Source organism: Hypomesus transpacificus, chromosome 12 (genome assembly GCF_021917145.1).
Source record: "Hypomesus transpacificus isolate Combined female chromosome 12, fHypTra1, whole genome shotgun sequence".
NCBI classification, from domain to species: domain Eukaryota; kingdom Metazoa; phylum Chordata; class Actinopteri; order Osmeriformes; family Osmeridae; genus Hypomesus; species Hypomesus transpacificus.
In genome coordinates, this window is record NC_061071.1 from 9,175,167 (window position 1) to 9,192,775 (window position 17,609).

Below are 17,609 nucleotides of genomic sequence, written 5' to 3' on the forward strand. Positions count from 1 at the left end.
CAATTGACCAGACCTGTGCTAACTTTAGGTGGCCTACCACCGCGGTTTCTAAATCCAATCTTGTTTTAGTGAAACTGCTAGGCTGTAACCTCCGGTTAGTTCCAAGCTTGTTCTGTCACAACTCCCCTTACAGACCTTTCTATCAGATAGGTTTCCATACGCTGCTATTTTAAATTATTCATCTATGCCAGCTCACTACAAATGAAGCAAATGCTTTGACTGACGATACCGAACGCTTGGCTGACCTGTCCTGTGAACCGTTGCGCCTTTTGTCCACTTACCCCCCTTCGCTTAGCGAAACTGAAATTGATGCGGAGGCGCAGATTGTTTCTTGATGTAAGAAGCGTGTCTCCGCACTGTGGGAGTCAGTGAAATGTGTGCCATGCTTGAAAAGCTAACGATGGTTTCTATTGTAATGTGCAAAATGATATCTGTCCAAAGCCGGGTATCTCCATTACAAGCGGATGAGATTGTCTTACCTTTCGGGGTTGCTTCAGTGAACACTACAAATGAGCTGGGGCTGGCATCGACTGTGCGGAAGAACAGGGTGGATGATTCCATTTTGAGATGGGAGCGGGCATGCTTGTGATAAGGCAGGCCCATCTTATTAAACCTAGCCAGTAAAACAGCCAGTACCTGCGCCAATCAATCACCAATGCTGCCCGGAAGTGACTATAATCAGAGAACAGTTGCGACTTCACATTTTCACAGCAGGATAATACTCCTCACAACAATAGACAAAGCTGTAACACTCACAGAAAAATAGTACAGCAGCGACTTTATTACTTTGTATAATCAACTATTTTACATCGTCTTCATGTCGTTTACAGTGCAGCATGGCGGTCCTACTCTTAACAAAATTCATCTGAGTCCGTTGTTGAACGCATCTTTGTGCAAGCCCTTTGGAGAAGTTCCCACTTCTGGATCTGGACAGGAGAGCAGAGAAGCTGTTGGATCTTGGCCAGCAGAGTCAGTTATGACGTCGGAGGTCTTTCGATGAATCAGTCTGAGGGAAAAACACAATGAGGGGGATAAGTTACAGAAAACAAACATCTACATACCCGTATACTGACATGGCACAGGTGAGTACCATTCACAATACTCTCCACATGTCACACACTCCAGTCTCACACACTAGTCACACAGCACCAGTTAGCCAGATGCACACACCCTCTCACACTCCACCAGTCTCAGTCACACACACACACACACCAGTCACACACACACAAACACACACACACCAGTCACACACACACACACACACACACACACACACACACACCCACCAGCCTCACACTCTCCGCATGTCTCCCAAACGCCTCGTCAGGATGCCACATCATCAACCCAACAAACAGGTGTTGTAACAGTCTGACAGGCTTCCTCCGTGTGGTCTGGTAGCTGCTGCTGTGTGATCTGGACCAGCTGCTCCCCAGTGTCTCAGTGTGGCGTCTGACGTGACCTATCGTCCAGACGGGGGGGGGGGGCCTGCGAAGGACTACGATGGAAACATGAACGAGTCGTTCTCTGCCGTCACGACGTCACCCCACACCCCCACCCCTTCTAAAAGAGGTGGTGTTAATCCTAAACCCCCCCCCAGTTTTCTGCCCGGCTGTGGGTGGGTGTCTGTCCTGTCTCCCGTTGCGCGGGTGTGGAGGTGAGGGTGAGGCCAGGCTGAGGCAGGGGTGCGTTACCTGGCGTGGCGAGGGCCCGCCTCAGTCCCGCGCCCTGGGAGGCTGGTAATACTGCTGAGTGGGCCGAGTGCTTCTAGGCTGCCCGTCTCCCCCTCGACGAGACTCTAACCAACTGTCATAGTAACCATCGTCGTCCTCCTGCCGTGAGACATGCGGACAGGAGGTCACAGGCTGGCGGGCGGGCAGGGCTGGCGTCAGCTAGCAATTGTCGTTCACTCGGTCCCAACGCGAGAAGGGGGGAATTTGGGTGCTTGTCGACAGCCGTTGGGTTTTTTCCAATCACAGATTTAGATTTTTTTCTATTTTTTATGCCGTTTAATGTTTATAGAATTTTTTTATGCCATTTAATGTTGTTTTTTTTAATTATAATTTTCTTTACATTTACTTCCCGCTCTGAGTGAACTGTTACTGACCGTGACACCAACCCTGATGGGGACTACGTTATATGTTAGTGTGTGAATCCTGGAACACACAATCTGAGGGCAGTATTAGGGTGTGGGGCTGCAGCCCCCCACTGCAGCGTCGGTGACCTTCAAATGACCCCGAGGCTCGTCCAGGCCACGCCTCCTTACCCAGGAGTCCATGGAGACCGACTTGATGTTGTGGAGAAGCACCTCCTCGCAGTTCCCGTAGTCGCTGAAGACCACGACCGCTGTCGTACCCGACGGATGCACCGCGTCTATCCTGGCCTTGTAGAACTGCACGCACGCACAAACACAACCTGTTAGGCCATACCAAGACCCATCTGACAGTCTTAGTTTCATCCAGTTCACCGATGACCAGATTTTGTAATAATAAAATGAATACAACATTCATTCTTCAAAACCATGTCAACAACAACAACCAGCCCCAAAACCCCCACTGCTGTGATGTCAGAGTGGGCCTACCTTGTTGTCCTCCCAGTACACAGCCAGACACTGGTCTCCTGGTTTCCAACTGGCCAGTCCTGGAGAGGATGACTCCATGGCCGGACCCTGACCCTGCTCTGACCCTTTGGGACCTTTGATCTGGCCTGACCTCTTCCTGGGAGCGGGGTTCTGGGAGGGGATCTTGTTGGGGAACTCCTCCTTCTGGGCGTGGCTGAAGGAGTTCTGCTGTTTGATTGGCCCGCTCCGTCTGTGTTCGGTTTCCCCGTTCTGCAGGTGTGGGGGCCCCCCCTTCCCTGGCCGGGAGTCGCGGGACACCCCCCTGTCTGGGGGCATTGTGGTACAGTCCCTGCCCCCACCCGACACGTTCAAGTTCAAAAGCCCGTTGTCTGAGTAACAGTCAAAGTTGTCGGAGTTGGGCCGGTCGAACTTCCCCCTCCTCCTGTTGCCGGGCTCCTGATTCCTGCTGTCGCTGCGCTGTGGTTGGTGGGCTGCCCTGCTGTCTGGCACGCTATTGGCCGACTCGGCGGGTTTAAGGGGCGGGCCGTTGTCCTTGGGCCCTCTCTTATTGGAGAGCTCAGGGACAGAGTTCTCTCGCGCCATTTGGTTAAAAGCAGAACCAACGGAACCGGAGCCGTCTCTGGAACCCTGGTGGAGACTTCCGGAAGGTTCTGTGTGATCTCTGGGCTCTTTGGGTCGAGGGAAGGTGGAGGAGGAGAAGCAGGACGCATGTCCGCTCCGAGTCTCTCCTCTCTTGTCGTTCTGCCACCTGTCTGACCCACCGCTACGAAGGCCCCTGTCCTGTCCCCTGTCCCTGTCCTGTCCCCTGTCCCTGTCCTGACCCCTGTCCCTGTCCTGACCCCTGTCCCTGTCTTGACCCCTTTCCTGTCCCCTGTCCCTGTCCTGGCCCCTGTCCCTGTCCTGGCCCCTGTCCCTGTCCTGGCCCCTGTCCCTGTCCTGGCCCCTGTCCCTGTCTTGACCCCTGTCCCTGTCCTGGTCCCTGTCCCTGTCCTGGCCCCTGTCCCTGTCCTGACCCCTGTCCCTGTCCTGACCCCTGTCCCTGTCCTGGCCCCTGTCCCTGTCCTGACCCCTGTCCCTGTCCTGGCCCCTGTCCCTGTCCTGACCCCTGTCCCTGTCCTGGCCCCTGTCCCTGTCCTGACCCCTGTCCCTGTCCTGGCCCCTGTCCCTGTCCTGGCCCCTGTCCCTGTCCTGGCCCCTCCATGCCTGGCCTGGCCCTGGCCCTGGGCCGGAGCCTAGGGATGGATATACAACAGGGGCTGGAGCGAGGGCGTCCTGGCCTGGCTTGGGGAAGTCGGTGTCCCTGTGGAAGCGGGGCGGTCGGTCGCCCCCCCTCTGCTGCCGGCTGTCGCTGCGGGAGGGGAACCTGGACTGGTTTGGCTCTTTGGAGTAGTAGTCGTTGGTGGGGAAAATTCCTCGGACATCCTGCCGTTTCTGGGGAGTCTGGCTCTTTGGTTCTGACAGGAACACAGTAAGGGTATTTAGATTCATATCCTCACCAAACGTATACAGTGACATGTTCTACCATTTAGAAGGACAATATAACTGAAAAAGAGGAGAAACATCAATTTAAGTGCACTAACCATCGATGGAAAACACCCCCATCTTGGACTCCAGGAAGTCGAACAATGTGCTGGGGCCCGAGGGCCTCCCTCCCACCCCCCCCTCGTCATCCTCCATCCGAGACCTGCCCCTCCCTCGCCCTGCGCGGGATCCAAAACACCCGTGTCACTGTACATGCTACCATATCACTGGACATACTGCACGGGAATAATCTCCACCCAGATCACCAGCTACCCAAGAGCCTTGTACACTTCAATATATGCAGTCAAACTGAATTTGAATTCATCCTGGAAGAAATTCAAGACAGAGTGTGTGTTCATGAGTGAGAGAATGAGTTCACGTGTGTGTGTGTGTGTGTGTGTGTGTGTCACCTCTCGGGGGTGGTCTGCTGGGCTCGGGGGGGGCAGGGGCGGGGGCGGGGCACTGGGTGGCCCCGGTCAGCAGGGAGTTGAGGGCCACCTCCAGGTTGTTGTTGCTGTCCAGCAGGGCCTGGCGGGACGCCTCCCTGTTGAAACCCATCTCCATGATGTCCCTTAGAGACCTCTCATCCACCTGCACCCAAGAGGGAGAGGGGGAGCGAGGGATGAGAAGAGGAAGGAAGGAGGGAGGGGTTCCATGAGTGAACCCAGCAGTGATGACCAGAGGACAGACATGAGAGAGAGAGAGATGGAGAGAAGAGGAGGAGGAGAGGTGAGAGAAAGAGTGGAAAAGGAGGAGGAAGAGGAAAATAATCAAGAGAAAGTGTTAAGAGAATTAAGGTCAGAGATTGTCTAGCCAATACATATTCCATCACTTCGCAAGGCAGATTAAACTGAGACGTCACAACGGATTTTAGATTAAAACTCATCTGATTAACCATTTAATCTGGTATCCCAGACAATAGGGGACGGGTGGGGGTCAGTGTCTTATAGGGAAGGGGGCTAGTTAATGATGGGCTCTAATTCACGAGAACAATAACCATTATCTTTGACCTCAGGCATATGGCCTCAGGCCCTTGTTAAACCTCTTCATGAAGGCGAAAGTTCGGGTTACACTATATGATTTGGTGACTTCACCTGAACATCTGGTACACACCCACAATACACACTGTTTCTGAAGAAAAGATTCTCCATTACACACACGTCTAGCCAGACCCTCCCATCAACACACACATCTAGCCAGAGCCTCCCTTCCACACAGAGACCTAGTTAGGCCCCTCCCTTCAACACCCCAGCCCTAGTTACGGGATTCAGATGGCTGAGCGGTGAGGGAGTCGGACTAGTAATCAGAAGGATGCCGGATCGATTCCCCACCAAGCCAAATGACGTTGTGTCCTTGGGCAAGGCACTTCACCCTACTTGCCTCGGGGGGAATGTCCCTGTACTTACTGTAAGTCGCTCTGGATAAGAGTGTCTGCTAAATGACTAAATGTAAATGTAGTTAGGCCCCTCCCTTCAACACCCTAGGCCGAGATAGTACTGAGATAGTACAGAGAGATAGTACTGAGATAGTACAGAGATAGTACAGAGATAGTACAGAGATAGTAAAGAGGATCTCACCAGATCTCTGTAGTTGCCCTGAGGCCGGCTCTCACTCCAGTCTGCTGGCTCCGCTCTCTCCTCTCTCCTCCTGGACTGGTAGGAGTCTCGCCCGCGGTAGGAGGAGCCAGAGTTGCTAAGGTTACCACCGGCGTTGCCCCCGCCGCCAAACGTCCGAGGCCCCTTCACAGGACAGCCGAAGATGAAAGAGACGAGACGTGAACGAGCGCTCCCTCACGACCTGACAGCACCAGGGGTGTCCAGGTGCTGGGGTGATCATACCTCCACAACATGTCTGTCGGCAGGGCCAGACGCCGAGCTAGTACAAGCCCACACACACACACACACACACACACACACACACACACGCACCTCTTTGCTCTTGGCCACCTCAGCGATAACCGCTAGCCTCTGCTTCTCAAACTCGTCGTTCTCGTCAACGGTCTTGATGACTCCGGTGGCCTGCAGAGTCTTCCTCTGGTCCAGCTCCTTGCTGTCCACCTCCTCCCTCTTCACACACTTCTACAGAGAGCCAAGAGGGACACACTGAGGCGGGGCCAAGCTGCAGGCCGCCCACTAACACTCGTAACTCCTGTGTTCATCTGGCTGCATGTGGGAACAGTGTGGGGAAGTGTCGCAGCGTGTTCTACAGGTCACAGTGTGCGTGGTGTGTGCATGTGATGTGTGTGTGTGTGCAGCGTGTTCTACAGGTCACAGTGTGTGTGGTGTGTGCATGTGATGTGTGTGTGTGTGCAGCGTGTTCTACAGGTCACAGTGTGTGTGGTGTGTGCATGTGATGTGTGTGTGTGCGCAGTGTGTTCTACCTGTCCGAATGGCACGAAGGGAGGGGGTCCGCCCTCGGCACCGATGTTGCTCCTGTTGTGTTTGGCTAAGCTCTGGGGTCAAGGGTCACACGAAGGGCAGTTCAGGGGAACAGCAAATCCAAACCATTTACATAAAACACATTTGCCCTAGGCTTAATTAAATCATGGTTAAATACAGATCAATGAGAATGTCTTATGTATATGTAACGTTTATGTATTCATTAGGATTCTCCTTGAGAGGGAAGGAGGTTTGGCTTTTAACCGTTTCTCACCCTTTGCAGGTCCCATTTCTCCACCATGTGATCGACCACCCCTCCGAGAACTGAGATTTTAGAATCGTCCAGCAACAGAATGCCATTCTTCACTAGGACTGTACCAAGTAGCTTCACCTTGGTCCCAGGAGGAGTGTTTAAACTGTTTGGAAGGGGGTTAAGTTAATTTAATTAATCTTAAATAAATATGAAAACAAGAGAACCATTATTTTCAAAGGCTATTAAATCTAACATAATGAAAAATAATACGATCATTAAAAAAGGTTTCAAGTTTATCGATATAAGAAGAATAAGACCCAATAATGCTACAGTAAATCAATGCTGCTAGCATTGGATGCTAGCAGTCTAGAGGAGCCAAGCAGAGAGAGACTAGCAGAGAGTAGTGTCACCCAAGGATAATCCTGCCCCTCACCCTGGTTCATGTTAATTTAACAGCCCTGGTGCCCTCCAAACCCTGAGCTCCTCTCATTAAAACAGCAGAGACTTAGAGAGGGATTTTCCAGCTATTGATGCGGGACACCAAAGCAGCAATTACTGGTTTTACTTCCCACCCAGCAGCCAGCACCAACGAGTCCTCTGGGTTGGGTGCTGTGCGGGGAGATCCATGATGCCACTCACTCACTCAAACACACACACCCTCTCTTTATCCCCCCCCCCCCTCCGACGGTCTCTTTTTTCCACACTTGCTCACACTTTCAACCCCTCCGACACATCCATCTCTTTCCCCTGCTCAACACGCAGCCAGCGAGAGACACACTGGCCTTCTCATTCATCTGTGTCCCTCACATAGGCCCTCCACACACACACAGCGCTACACTCCATCCTGCCTGTAATCCATCTCGCTCACACACACTTTCAGACACGCACGCACATTCGGCGCACACGCACAAACCCCATCATTAACCACCGTTGATTGCTGCCCTGATAAATGTGTGTGTGTGTGTGTTTCTAAGGGCTCACAAAGGGGGGTCTGTTTGTCGCCCCCCCCCTCTCTCCCTCTCCATCACCAGCTCTCCGGCCACTCCACCTGTACGGCCTGGCCGGTTGCCATGGCAGCAGGCGCTGCTGCCGGCGCTGCTGGGATGGAGATGTAATTAAAGAAGGGGGATTGGTGGGGGAACAGACTGGGCTGAGTGAAAATTGCGAAGAGGAGGGAAAAAGACCAAAGAGAGCCTGTGAGGGGGGAAGGGGGGTGAAGGGGGGCAGGGCAGGAGCTGGGAGAGTCTGGCAGGATATGCTGCTCCCAGGTGAAGCTGTCTCAGAAGTCTCTGATGCTGAGCGACGTGGCCAGAGAGGCACGGGGAGATCCAGATGGGGGACAGAGAGATGTTCCTTTAATCTGACTGGGATTTTACAAACATAGAAGCATTGAAATCCGCCCTAATTAAGAGGGAGGGGTCTGAGAGTGTGGGTTTAGCGCTTAGCGACAGATCATGCAGTCTCCCTTCCCTGATAGGCTCCCACGACTAGGATAGAGTCAGTCTAGCACACTTCAGTGTAGAACTGGGTAATGTAGTCCACTTCCCTACAGAGACAACCAGAAACCTTGACTGGACTTTTACCGTTCCTTGACTCGGACCATCAACATACTGTTGGAACTCTGCACTTCTGATATTTGATCTTCAGCAGTGCTTTTTATCTGCAGTATTTGGAGGTTACTTATGATAAAGGCATCTGCTAAATGAATACAATGTTAAATGTAAATGTACTGGATTGGCTTTCTTTCCACGTGGCCAATTAATAACAATGCCAGAGGCTCTTAATCTGGTTGCAGAACTGTATTCAGTCAAATGGCTGGCTAAGCTCAAGGAAAAGAAAAAACAAACTTGATCTTAAGCCCTCTTTACCTGAGATAAAGCTGACAGGTTGTTTCATCGGCCAATTAAATGTGATTATCAAAGAAGCCACCAGGAGAGATTGTGGAGAGGCCCTTTACAGGGGGCAAACATAGCTAATTATTACATCACCATTATCATAATGAAGATTGACCATATCTCGGGAATCACTCAAGAGAAATAATTGCAGCTTCCCCTGATAGGTCTAGGAACTTTAAAGGCCATTTCTCTCTCTGGTAGTTTTTATAAGCATAATCAGATCAGTTCTCCAGCTGCAATGTGGTCTCTTGATTGTAAAAGCGTATTCCAAACATGAAATCTACTCCAAGACATTCATATTCCATCTGTACGTAGTCAGAAAAGGTCCCTGGAACCCTCCACCTTGCTCTGATCTGGGTCTGATCTCACACATCAAACCCCTCACAGATAAAGCTGGATTTGGATGCAGTTGTACCTGATTTTGGACAGGTGTTTGAACTCCAAGCCCACGCAGGTGATGTGTCCGTCCGTCATCTGCAGCCGGAGCATCCTGGAGGCGCCCTGGGACTCCTCATGGTCCTTGGGAGCCGAGACGTTCCTTATCTTCTGCACCTGGAGAACGCAGGGACCGTCCAGCTGGGCATGCGGGCAGGGCGAGGGAGAGAGAGGGCAAAGTCCAATGTCTCTTTGTGAGGACAGACCAATACAACCAAGAAGAACCCAGAACAGAGGGAAAATTGGTGTTCCTGATGTGAACCTGTAAAAGGTCAACTTTTTTTATTCACTAAGCGTTTAAACGAAGTTACTGAACTACCGTTATGTCTTCTACTGCATCAGACTGCTTGTGTCATGTGGACGTTAGCATATTGGCTGTATTTCTGAAACTGTTTTCCTCGACGGACAGCCATTAAAATCTGGAATGGAACGCTAAGCTGCCAAGGAAGGATCAGTCTAATGGCTGGGAATTGGACAGAAAGTTGTTTCTTTACGTCCCTGCATTGTTTAGCAGAGTTACACTTTCTTTCCACGATTCTGGTGGCTCTGTTCATGCTACAGATGCAGCGCAGAGAAGGAATTGTGTCTGACAGCAGTACGATATCATATTCTCCGCCTGAGGGATTATCATTAAACTCACATAAAAAATTAAATCATTATCTCCTCCCATAATCTGTGACATTTCCCGACATTTCCCAGTAATTGCAAAACAGGCCGAGTCAACAGACGTTCTTTCAAAAGCAGCGTGCTAGTGGCATCTAGTGGTCTACGTGGGAACTGTCTGTCGAATTGACTGGGGCATAAACAAAATTCAGACCTTCGCTGTATCATAGTTATTGTCAATCACTGATGAGGACTTTGTGAAATCCTAATGTGGACTAATGTACCACGACCACACCTGTGCTGACACATGCATAGCCTCACCTTGTCCACTCGTCCACTGTTGATCTCTGAAGGCAAGTACTTCTTTCCGATTGGCCTCAAATCACTCTGCCAAAATATAACATTTCAATATTTAGCAGGCACTTTTATCTAAAGTGGAGTGTAAACATGCATGTTGGTTGAGTGCAGCAGATGATCAAGGACCAGAAGTCAGTTCTAACACTGTTCCTGTGGCTGATGACGTCTGTGTTACCCTTCACGGTCCAACATCATATCTCAAATACAACATCATAAAAAGGTCATTTTGTAGGTAGCACATGAAGTAATATACAGGTAAGTGCTGAATATGGTTTATTTACAGACCAATATAATGAGTCATTCACTCAAACACACATACCACCCACTTGTCATTGTATTTGGTTTGGAGTTACTGATATAGTTAGGTAACCCATGTTTTAATACCAGATTTTTTTCCACATTCTTTAAATTCATTATTTGAAAGTCACGAGCACGGTTTCTTTGGTTAAGATATTGTCACTTTGTGAAACAATATACACATATGCTGCTGATACATAAATAAATAAAAAAGTATGTTAAGACGTAGCACATGTAATGTGTGCACGTCATGTTTCTATGTGTTACAAGTAGCAAGTGGAGGTGGAAATGTCTCTCACTCATTAATAGTCGTCTGCGTGAAGTAGGTTTAAATTGTACCGATAAGAACTTGGTATCTAGATATGTGACTTACATTAAGTGCAATACGGATGATGTCATGTGCCGAAGCTTTCTCAACAGTGCCTTTTAATTCTTCTATCCCCTCATCACTGAGGTACCTATTGAAGGAGAAAGGCAAAGAAAATGCAAATATTAAGATGCATAATGTACTAGCTAGTCTACTATTTGAATACTGGTTAGCAACATGCCTATTTATTGAGCGTTAGCAGGTGAGGTTTGCCGATGGGGTCAGCAAAAAAGTAAATGGCATCAAGTCAAAGGAATTTATCTAACTTACAATTAACCGGCTATACACACATGCACTATTGCTTTACATTGTGTTTTACAACTACATCGCTTGCAGAACTTGATGGCTAGGAAGCTAAACAAGAATAGCTAGTTAGCCTGGCTAGCTGAAAGTAGGCTAAGCTAGCTAGCTAACATATTGTTAGGCTACCCACCAGCCCTCTTTAGTCAAAGATGAGTTTAACTCAGCCATGTTCCTCTCAGTTAAATATCGAATTGAATTGTGATCATCGATCAATCTAATCTAGGGGGTTCTCATTTTTAATACACTGTATTATCTCATAGTATGCCAACCAGTGGGATTACCCAGCCTGACCGACTGTGAATGCAGTAACGTCACTACTAGGAGAGTGACAGGTCAGAGTTGAATGAGTTTATGAAGCGCCATAGAACACAGCTCCACCTAGTGGCGTCCGCGCCAAAACGATAACTGCATCTGCAGTTTAGTAAATACACAGTACATGCTCACTAAACTTTAATAGATTATATTTAAATACAAACGTATGCATATATGTTAGTCACATACTTAATTGAGTAAATGTAACCAATTGTATTTTCCCCTTAGAACCGGAAGATGATTTTGGACTACAAGATGACAACAGACAGACAGCTCTACCGGAAGTTTCTACGTGTTCAGATGTAACAGGAAGGGTTTTGGGCATTTTCGATCAGTCAGAGCTTTCAAAATAGGTGGTTCAGCAGGTATGTGCTTCCTTTATTAATTGTTTTAAATCGTAACTTGCCCTAACGGTCAATATGTGTATGCAGATATCCCTTCCTGACATAATGGCTAGGATTAATTGATTACTGTGGTATCTCAAGTAAGAACTCCACCTTACTATGCTAGCTAGCTCTTGGTAGCTGGTTGTTTACAATTTGTCAAGGCTTGGAACAAATGATTAATAAAAACATGATCATGTTGTGACATGTATAAGAGACTTATATGTATCAACCAAGCTAGCTAGCTAGTTGGCATTTAATTAACAAACGTGCTAAGTTTTCAATAGAGTGCGTCACCACAGTGTGGTACAATCACCATACTCGCTTAGAAAGCCTAGCATTCACCATATATAGTTAGCTTGCTAGTGTTTTGGCCATTACTAACGGTAGCAAACCTACAACTCTTGTCTTCTGCAGCGCTATGTTGCCGACTACCTCGCCGCCTAGCCACGGCAACGGTAGCTTGAGCGCCCGCGATGCAGCCAGACACACGGCGGGCGCTAAGCGGTACAAGTACCTGCGGAGGCTGCTGCGTTTTAAACAGATGGACTTTGAGTTCGCCGTATGGCAGATGCTGTACCTATTTACTTCTCCTCAGCGGGTTTACCGTAACTTTCACTACAGGAAACAAACCAAGGACCAGTGGGCCAGAGACGATCCCGCCTTCCTGGTTCTTCTCAGCATTTGGCTTTGTGGTCAGTAGCTTTAGGAACTCTGAAATTCAGTGTGGATGTGATGCATAGTTATGACTGTACACTATGAGTCTGTAGATTCAGAATCAGAAAGGGATTTATTCGCCATGAAAGTTTGAACAGACAAGGAATTTGTTTTGGCAGGAAGGTGCATACAATAAACATATAGGAATCTTAAATTTAAATATTCATAGCCTTGAGGAGCAAAAGTCAGAACAACAGTTACCAGACGTGAACTTTGAACTATGTCCCTCTTACTGAAGAGTGAGGTGTTGTGTAGGTGGGCCCATAATATCCCTTCACTGTACTAAGGATTCCCACGCAGTTTGATGACATATCTGTCTCCTCCTGTGTACCCTCTCCTCTGCAGTGTCCACGGTGGGCTTCGGCCTGGTTCTAGACATGGGCTTTGTGGAGACCCTGAAGCTCCTTCTGTGGGTGGTCTTCATCGACTGCATCGGGGTGGGCCTGCTCATTTCCACACTCATGTGGTGAGGAAATGCGTCGTACTGTTTTTCCCTTTGTCAGTCTAACGTATGCCTGTTTCATTCCAAACTCTATGACTCAGTGTTTATAAACAGCTGGGCTCTGTTTTGGCTCCTCTGTCGTGTGAAATTGTTTGGTTCTTAAGCCATCCTCACACGGTTAATGATTGTTAACATCTGGTCCAGTGGAAGGAGCATATCCCTTATTGACATCTCTCCTCACCTGGTGTGTCCTGAGCTTCCTAGTTTATGTTGTGTAATAGACAGCCCACACCGACACCATGCCACACGTTTCCACACTGGTTGGATTTCGTTTTTTTCCGACTCGTAGCTGAGATGTGGCTACTTTGTGCACTGGGCCTGGTCAATACACACCGCTCCTTGACCCTGACCCCCAAAACTCTGTTAGTACTATGCATTTCTGATCTACGATCTTCTGCTGTACATTCTAAATGCACTATTTGTATGTCGCATTGGATGAAAGTGCGTGCTAAATGAATGACTGTCTTTCTAGGGTAATTACTAATAAGTACCTGCTGAAGCACCCTGGGAAGGACTCTGATGTGGAGTGGGGATATGCATTCGACGTGCACCTCAATGCCTTCTACCCCCTGCTCGTCATCCTACACTTCCTGCAGCTCTTCTTTATCAACCGTAAGCATCACGTGAAGAAACACGAGTCAAAATGCCCAACAAAATATCTATTAATAGCGTAGGCCTGTGCAGGTAATACCGGGAATATGACACTGTATCACCAGGGCTCGTAGATTAGAAGTCCTCACAAAGTACTCATCAACGATGCAAACATTTTTTTCAACCTTTTAATGTTTTTTTTTTGAGGGGGGGGGATATTTTTCAAACCTTTCCAAACTATTTTCAAAGCTGTTTCAATTCTTATTTAAACATTCAAATGCTCCACTGCTGAGTTATACCTGTTCCGTATAGCAGGAAACATTAGACTTTGGGATAAACAACCGTTCATTCACTCTTTTAAGACTGATCCCTCTCTCTGCTGTGTGTTCCAGATATCGTGGTGATAAACTCAGAATGGTTCCTGGGATACTTTGTAGGGAACAGTATGTGGCTGTTGGCCATTAGTTACTACATCTACATTACCTTCCTGGGTTATAACGGTAAGCTATTACATCTACTGGAATCACTACTGAAATTACTACTGAAAGTGTGTGGATAGTTAAATTTTTATTGAAGATGATTTTTAAACATAATTGAACCGTTTCAGACCTCCATAATGTCTTAAACTGATATTCGATGTTAGACACGTTAGCCACTAGAGGGCGCACTGTCCTGGTTTCTACCTTGGTGACCAATACAGGTTTTACCCAGTAGTACATTCTGATCATCTTAACACAGAGACACTCTAGGTTGGAGATTTACCCTCCTCTAACCAGAACCATTAGCGATGCTGTTTACTGTAAGCATTAGAGGAGAACAGTAAACGTGGTTGCATCTCTCCCATACAGCGTTGCCCTTCCTGAAGAACACAGTGGTGCTGCTCTACCCCTTTGCTCTGCTGGTCCTGGGCTACGTCCTGTCTCTGTCTCTGGGCTGGAACCTCACCCGGGGCCTGTGCTGGTTCTACAAGTACCGCGTCCAGTAGGCCACCCCCCCAGCCCACTGTCCCAGATGGGTCGCTGGGGGCTGCAGTGGGAGGTGGGACTCACAAGGACTGAATGTTTTCATTCTGGAGGCGAATGCGGGGGTGGATATATGTTTTGTAAACTTTGTAAATAGTACGCCGGATTTAAGATGCTCAAATGATGCATTGTTTCTAAAGAGGATATCTTGGTTCCGTTTCTGTTGAATCTTGTTTTTTTCCTTTTTTTTTTTTTTGATTTAAGAAAAGAAATACTAAATTCTGTTTGTTGAAAATGTGAGAGAAGTGTTATAGTTTGGTGAGCCTTTTGCTGGGACATTTGGAGTGTACATTCCTTAGCACTTTCAATAAAACACGTTTTATCTTAATACGATCTCCTTTGTATTTAGGTTTTTAGTCAGTAAGTCCATATTCAATTTTTTATACTAAAGTTTAAGTACACGATTACATCGTTACAAAGTTTGGTTGGTTATCATAGTTTGGGTTTTAAAAACCACATACTGCTTAAAATAGTTTGAATATACCTTGATAAATCCAGTTCCTGCAGGAGCAGAACCTCCACTCTCCAGCTAACAACGATGTGAACCCACATTCAAACGCAAGGACGCAACAGATGAACATCAAACAAACCCTGCTACATCAGGGAGTCCATAAACATCTTCTTGAACTTCTCCAGATCCACCTTCCTCATGACTGAGATCTTGTGCTGGCTCTTCAGGACTCCCAGTGTGTCCAGGACCATCATGCCTCTGGTGTAGGTACCCTGGAGCTCCACGGTCACCGCCACCTGCTCGCTGGCCGTCACAAACTGCTCGTCGATGGCCGCCGCCATGGCGTAGGAGTCGCAGGAGGCGAAGCCGCATCCCGCCACCATCTCCTTCTGGTAGCGCTCCGTCCGCGTGGCGTCCATGGTGTGTCTGAAGATCCTCCTCATGAAGCGGGCCTTGTCAGAGTCCTGGGCCAGCCAGGGCTCACAGAAGGACTGGCAGGGGGGAGAGGGGGGAGAGCTATCTGTTCTCCATTGACATTTGATTTATCAAGTAACCAGACAATGTGCAACAGTAATTTAATCTACACACACCAACAATACATCGTGATGATGTGTACAAATGACTGATAGGTCATAATGGTGTTTAGGATGTGTGGACGTTTCTAAGGAATTACCCATGGTAGCATGTTCTCGCAGGCGAATTCCCATGTAGCGATGTGTGTTGGGCAGGTGAATCTGTTCAGCACTATGTAAGCTGCCTCAGGGTCGGCCACAAAGTTGAACTCTGCACACACTGTGGTGTTTCCCCTCGCTGCAAACACAAGTCAGCCCAGTCACGAGCAGGCTGCACGCTGACCCATCAGGAGTGTCTACAGCAGTATTACAAAACTTCACTTTGACTTGCAGAAAGAGAATTTAAGTCATATGGCCTAACTACACATACAGTATATGCACTGCATATGTCGGCCTTCACATATATACATTACAGATGGGGTTTATAAGAGTATGTTGAGATGTGAAAATACAAGGTTATAATCATAAAAGCACTGTATGCTGATATTTGAAAATGTGGCGTATATAAACAGGATATGACCTCACAGTTAGTGTTGCCTCCCATGATGTAAAGGCCCCTTAGCTTTTGAGGAAGGCTGGGGTCCAGCTTCACAGCCAAGGCCAGGTTGGTCAGGGGTGCTGTAGCAACCAGAGACACCTGAACAGGAACATTCAGTACTGTGCAAAAGTCTTAGGTCCCCACCCAAAAAATGTGAAAGCAAAAATGTGGTTGCGGCCATAAAATATAGGCTAATTTTCTCAATAATAAGTGGGTGGAACATGTCGCCCCTGGGCAATATGCACAGACATGGTGCCTACCTCTCCGGGATGTTGGTTCACTATGCGGATCATGGCTTCTACAGCTCCTTCTTTCTGGAGCATCTCCAGTCCAGGTGCGTTTGGGTCCGGGGCGTCGCCTAGTCCGTCCGCCCCGTGGAACCCCGCTGCATCCACGGGACAACCCAACAGAGGCTCTGCCGCTCCTCTGAACACTGGAATCTTCCACAGTTTTTTACGCAGTTAAATATATAAATAGGCCCATTTCTCTACCGACTGTGTCTGGACAACCCACAAACCTTTTGTGCCCATGGGGAATGTATAGCTCAGTTTTAGATTATTTGGCTGCATATTTAAAGGTCACTGGTTCAAATCTCGCTCTTCCGATAAAAGCGTCTGCAAAATGAACACATATTATTATTGTATGACCAACAGTTTAAAACCTACATCAAGTCGTCCGCAAACCTTGAGGACACGCAGCGTATTCTTGCAAGCATTCTCCAACGAGGTGTTGCCGTGGACACAAGTGATACCCAATATATCTACATTTGGTGCCACAAGTGCCATCATAATTGCCTGCGCGTCGTCTACGCCAGTGTCCACGTCGGTAAGCAGTTTTTTCATTCTTGCCCCTAAAACGGTTGGGGATGAATACCACACAGATATACAGCGTAAAAGCATTTCATTATGTCGTTATACACATCACTTAATCTAACCAAAAACAATTGGTTAGAATTGACAAATAGTTATGGCCAACGATAGCCGTGGGCTGAACGAGTTATTTACCTTATGGATAGCAAAAAAAGAGTCCGCTTCCAATTTGTTTAATCGAACTTTTCAGTTTGCTCCAACAATGTAGGATAATAAAGTTATAAAAGGACGACGAATTAAACTACTTTTTACAAATCGCAAACACAGTGATACCCCAGCGGGTACGTTGAGATCAATTTGAGGTCCAATATTAGTCAAGACTTGATCAAGATTCTGTATAAAGGCTGCAAGTCTGCCTGTTGCGTAATATGGTAAAATGGGTCCATACTTCTTATTTTTCACATGAGTTGTGGATCCAGTTACGTCTCAGAAGGTTAATGCAGTAAACACACTCGTGATCTGCAGGCTACAGTGGATAGGCTATATAACAACACCGTTTTTAGTTTGAACTCTCTTACGTAGTTGTCTACATGTATTAATAGCAGCTGCTTACTGCAAATATTTCCTCCAGTTCCTTCCTCTGAAAATTAATCACAGGTCCCTAGAAACTTCACGAGTGGTTCTGTATTTGCCAATTTGTCTGACTATAGCTTGATCCAAAATCT

The 17,609-nt window shown here is 47.8% G+C and overlaps 3 protein-coding genes across 5 annotated transcripts; 1 reads left to right on the plus strand and 2 right to left on the minus strand.

Annotated features, from left to right (window-relative positions):
• Nucleotides 1-761: 761 nt before the first annotated feature.
• Nucleotides 762-11,309, minus strand: tdrd3 (tudor domain containing 3). Its single transcript, XM_047030785.1, has 16 exons — nucleotides 11,118-11,309; nucleotides 10,691-10,775; nucleotides 9,985-10,050; nucleotides 9,041-9,201; nucleotides 6,752-6,893; nucleotides 6,480-6,551; nucleotides 6,028-6,177; nucleotides 5,677-5,838; nucleotides 4,510-4,690; nucleotides 4,159-4,278; nucleotides 3,827-4,032; nucleotides 3,592-3,617; nucleotides 2,579-3,371; nucleotides 2,264-2,389; nucleotides 1,287-1,829; nucleotides 762-1,006 (listed from the first exon to the last, which is right to left on the minus strand). The coding sequence occupies exons 1-15, from the start codon at nucleotides 11,153-11,155 to the stop codon at nucleotides 1,713-1,715; spliced, it is 2,445 nt and encodes an 814-aa protein (XP_046886741.1). The 5' UTR covers nucleotides 11,156-11,309; the 3' UTR covers nucleotides 762-1,006; nucleotides 1,287-1,712.
• Nucleotides 11,310-11,500: 191 nt separating this feature from the next.
• unc50 (unc-50 homolog (C. elegans)) lies at nucleotides 11,501-14,842 on the plus strand. Its single transcript, XM_047030784.1, has 6 exons — nucleotides 11,501-11,664; nucleotides 12,100-12,377; nucleotides 12,745-12,865; nucleotides 13,374-13,513; nucleotides 13,885-13,992; nucleotides 14,341-14,842. The coding sequence occupies exons 2-6, from the start codon at nucleotides 12,104-12,106 to the stop codon at nucleotides 14,475-14,477; spliced, it is 780 nt and encodes a 259-aa protein (XP_046886740.1). The 5' UTR covers nucleotides 11,501-11,664; nucleotides 12,100-12,103; the 3' UTR covers nucleotides 14,478-14,842.
• Nucleotides 14,601-17,478, minus strand: LOC124474544 (inosine-uridine preferring nucleoside hydrolase-like). 3 transcript variants are annotated; one of them, XM_047030783.1, is made up of 6 exons: nucleotides 17,080-17,478; nucleotides 16,593-16,689; nucleotides 16,336-16,515; nucleotides 16,063-16,155; nucleotides 15,639-15,775; nucleotides 14,601-15,456 (listed from the first exon to the last, which is right to left on the minus strand). In XM_047030783.1, the coding sequence occupies exons 2-6, from the start codon at nucleotides 16,642-16,644 to the stop codon at nucleotides 15,109-15,111; spliced, it is 810 nt and encodes a 269-aa protein (XP_046886739.1). In that variant the 5' UTR covers nucleotides 16,645-16,689; nucleotides 17,080-17,478; the 3' UTR covers nucleotides 14,601-15,108. The 3 variants fall into 3 exon arrangements, with proteins under 3 accessions (XP_046886739.1, XP_046886738.1, XP_046886737.1); XM_047030782.1 differs by lacking the exon at nucleotides 16,593-16,689 and adding an exon at nucleotides 16,741-16,925 and having other exon boundaries at nucleotides 16,063-16,174; nucleotides 17,080-17,477; XM_047030781.1 differs by lacking the exon at nucleotides 16,593-16,689 and having other exon boundaries at nucleotides 16,063-16,174; nucleotides 16,741-17,478.
• Between the last annotated feature and the right edge of the window lie 131 nt (nucleotides 17,479-17,609).

Coding starts and splice junctions, on each gene's coding strand:
- tdrd3 (XM_047030785.1), bottom strand. CDS start 11,155: ATGGCTGAGTTAAACTCATCTTTGACTAAAGAGGGCTG. Junction 6,894..9,040: donor AAACACCTGTCCAAAATCAG/GTACAACTGCAT, acceptor CCTTCCAAACAG/TTTAAACACTCCTCCTGGGA. Junction 4,691..5,676: donor AGGGCAACTACAGAGATCTG/GTGAGATCCTCT, acceptor TCTTGGGTGCAG/GTGGATGAGAGGTCTCTAAG.
- unc50 (XM_047030784.1), top strand. CDS start 12,104: ATGTTGCCGACTACCTCGCCGCCTAGCCACGGCAACGGTAGCTTGAGC. Junction 13,514..13,884: donor GCAGCTCTTCTTTATCAACC/GTAAGCATCACG, acceptor TGTGTGTTCCAG/ATATCGTGGTGATAAACTCA. Junction 13,993..14,340: donor TACCTTCCTGGGTTATAACG/GTAAGCTATTAC, acceptor TCTCCCATACAG/CGTTGCCCTTCCTGAAGAAC.
- LOC124474544 (XM_047030781.1), bottom strand. CDS start 16,974: ATGCTTTTACGCTGTATATCTGTGTGGTATTCATCCCCAACCGTTTTA. Junction 16,516..16,740: donor AGGTTTGCGGACGACTTGAT/GTAGGTTTTAAA, acceptor AAACTGTGGAAG/ATTCCAGTGTTCAGAGGAGC. Junction 15,457..15,638: donor GCGAGAACATGCTACCATGG/GTAATTCCTTAG, acceptor CCCCCCTGCCAG/TCCTTCTGTGAGCCCTGGCT.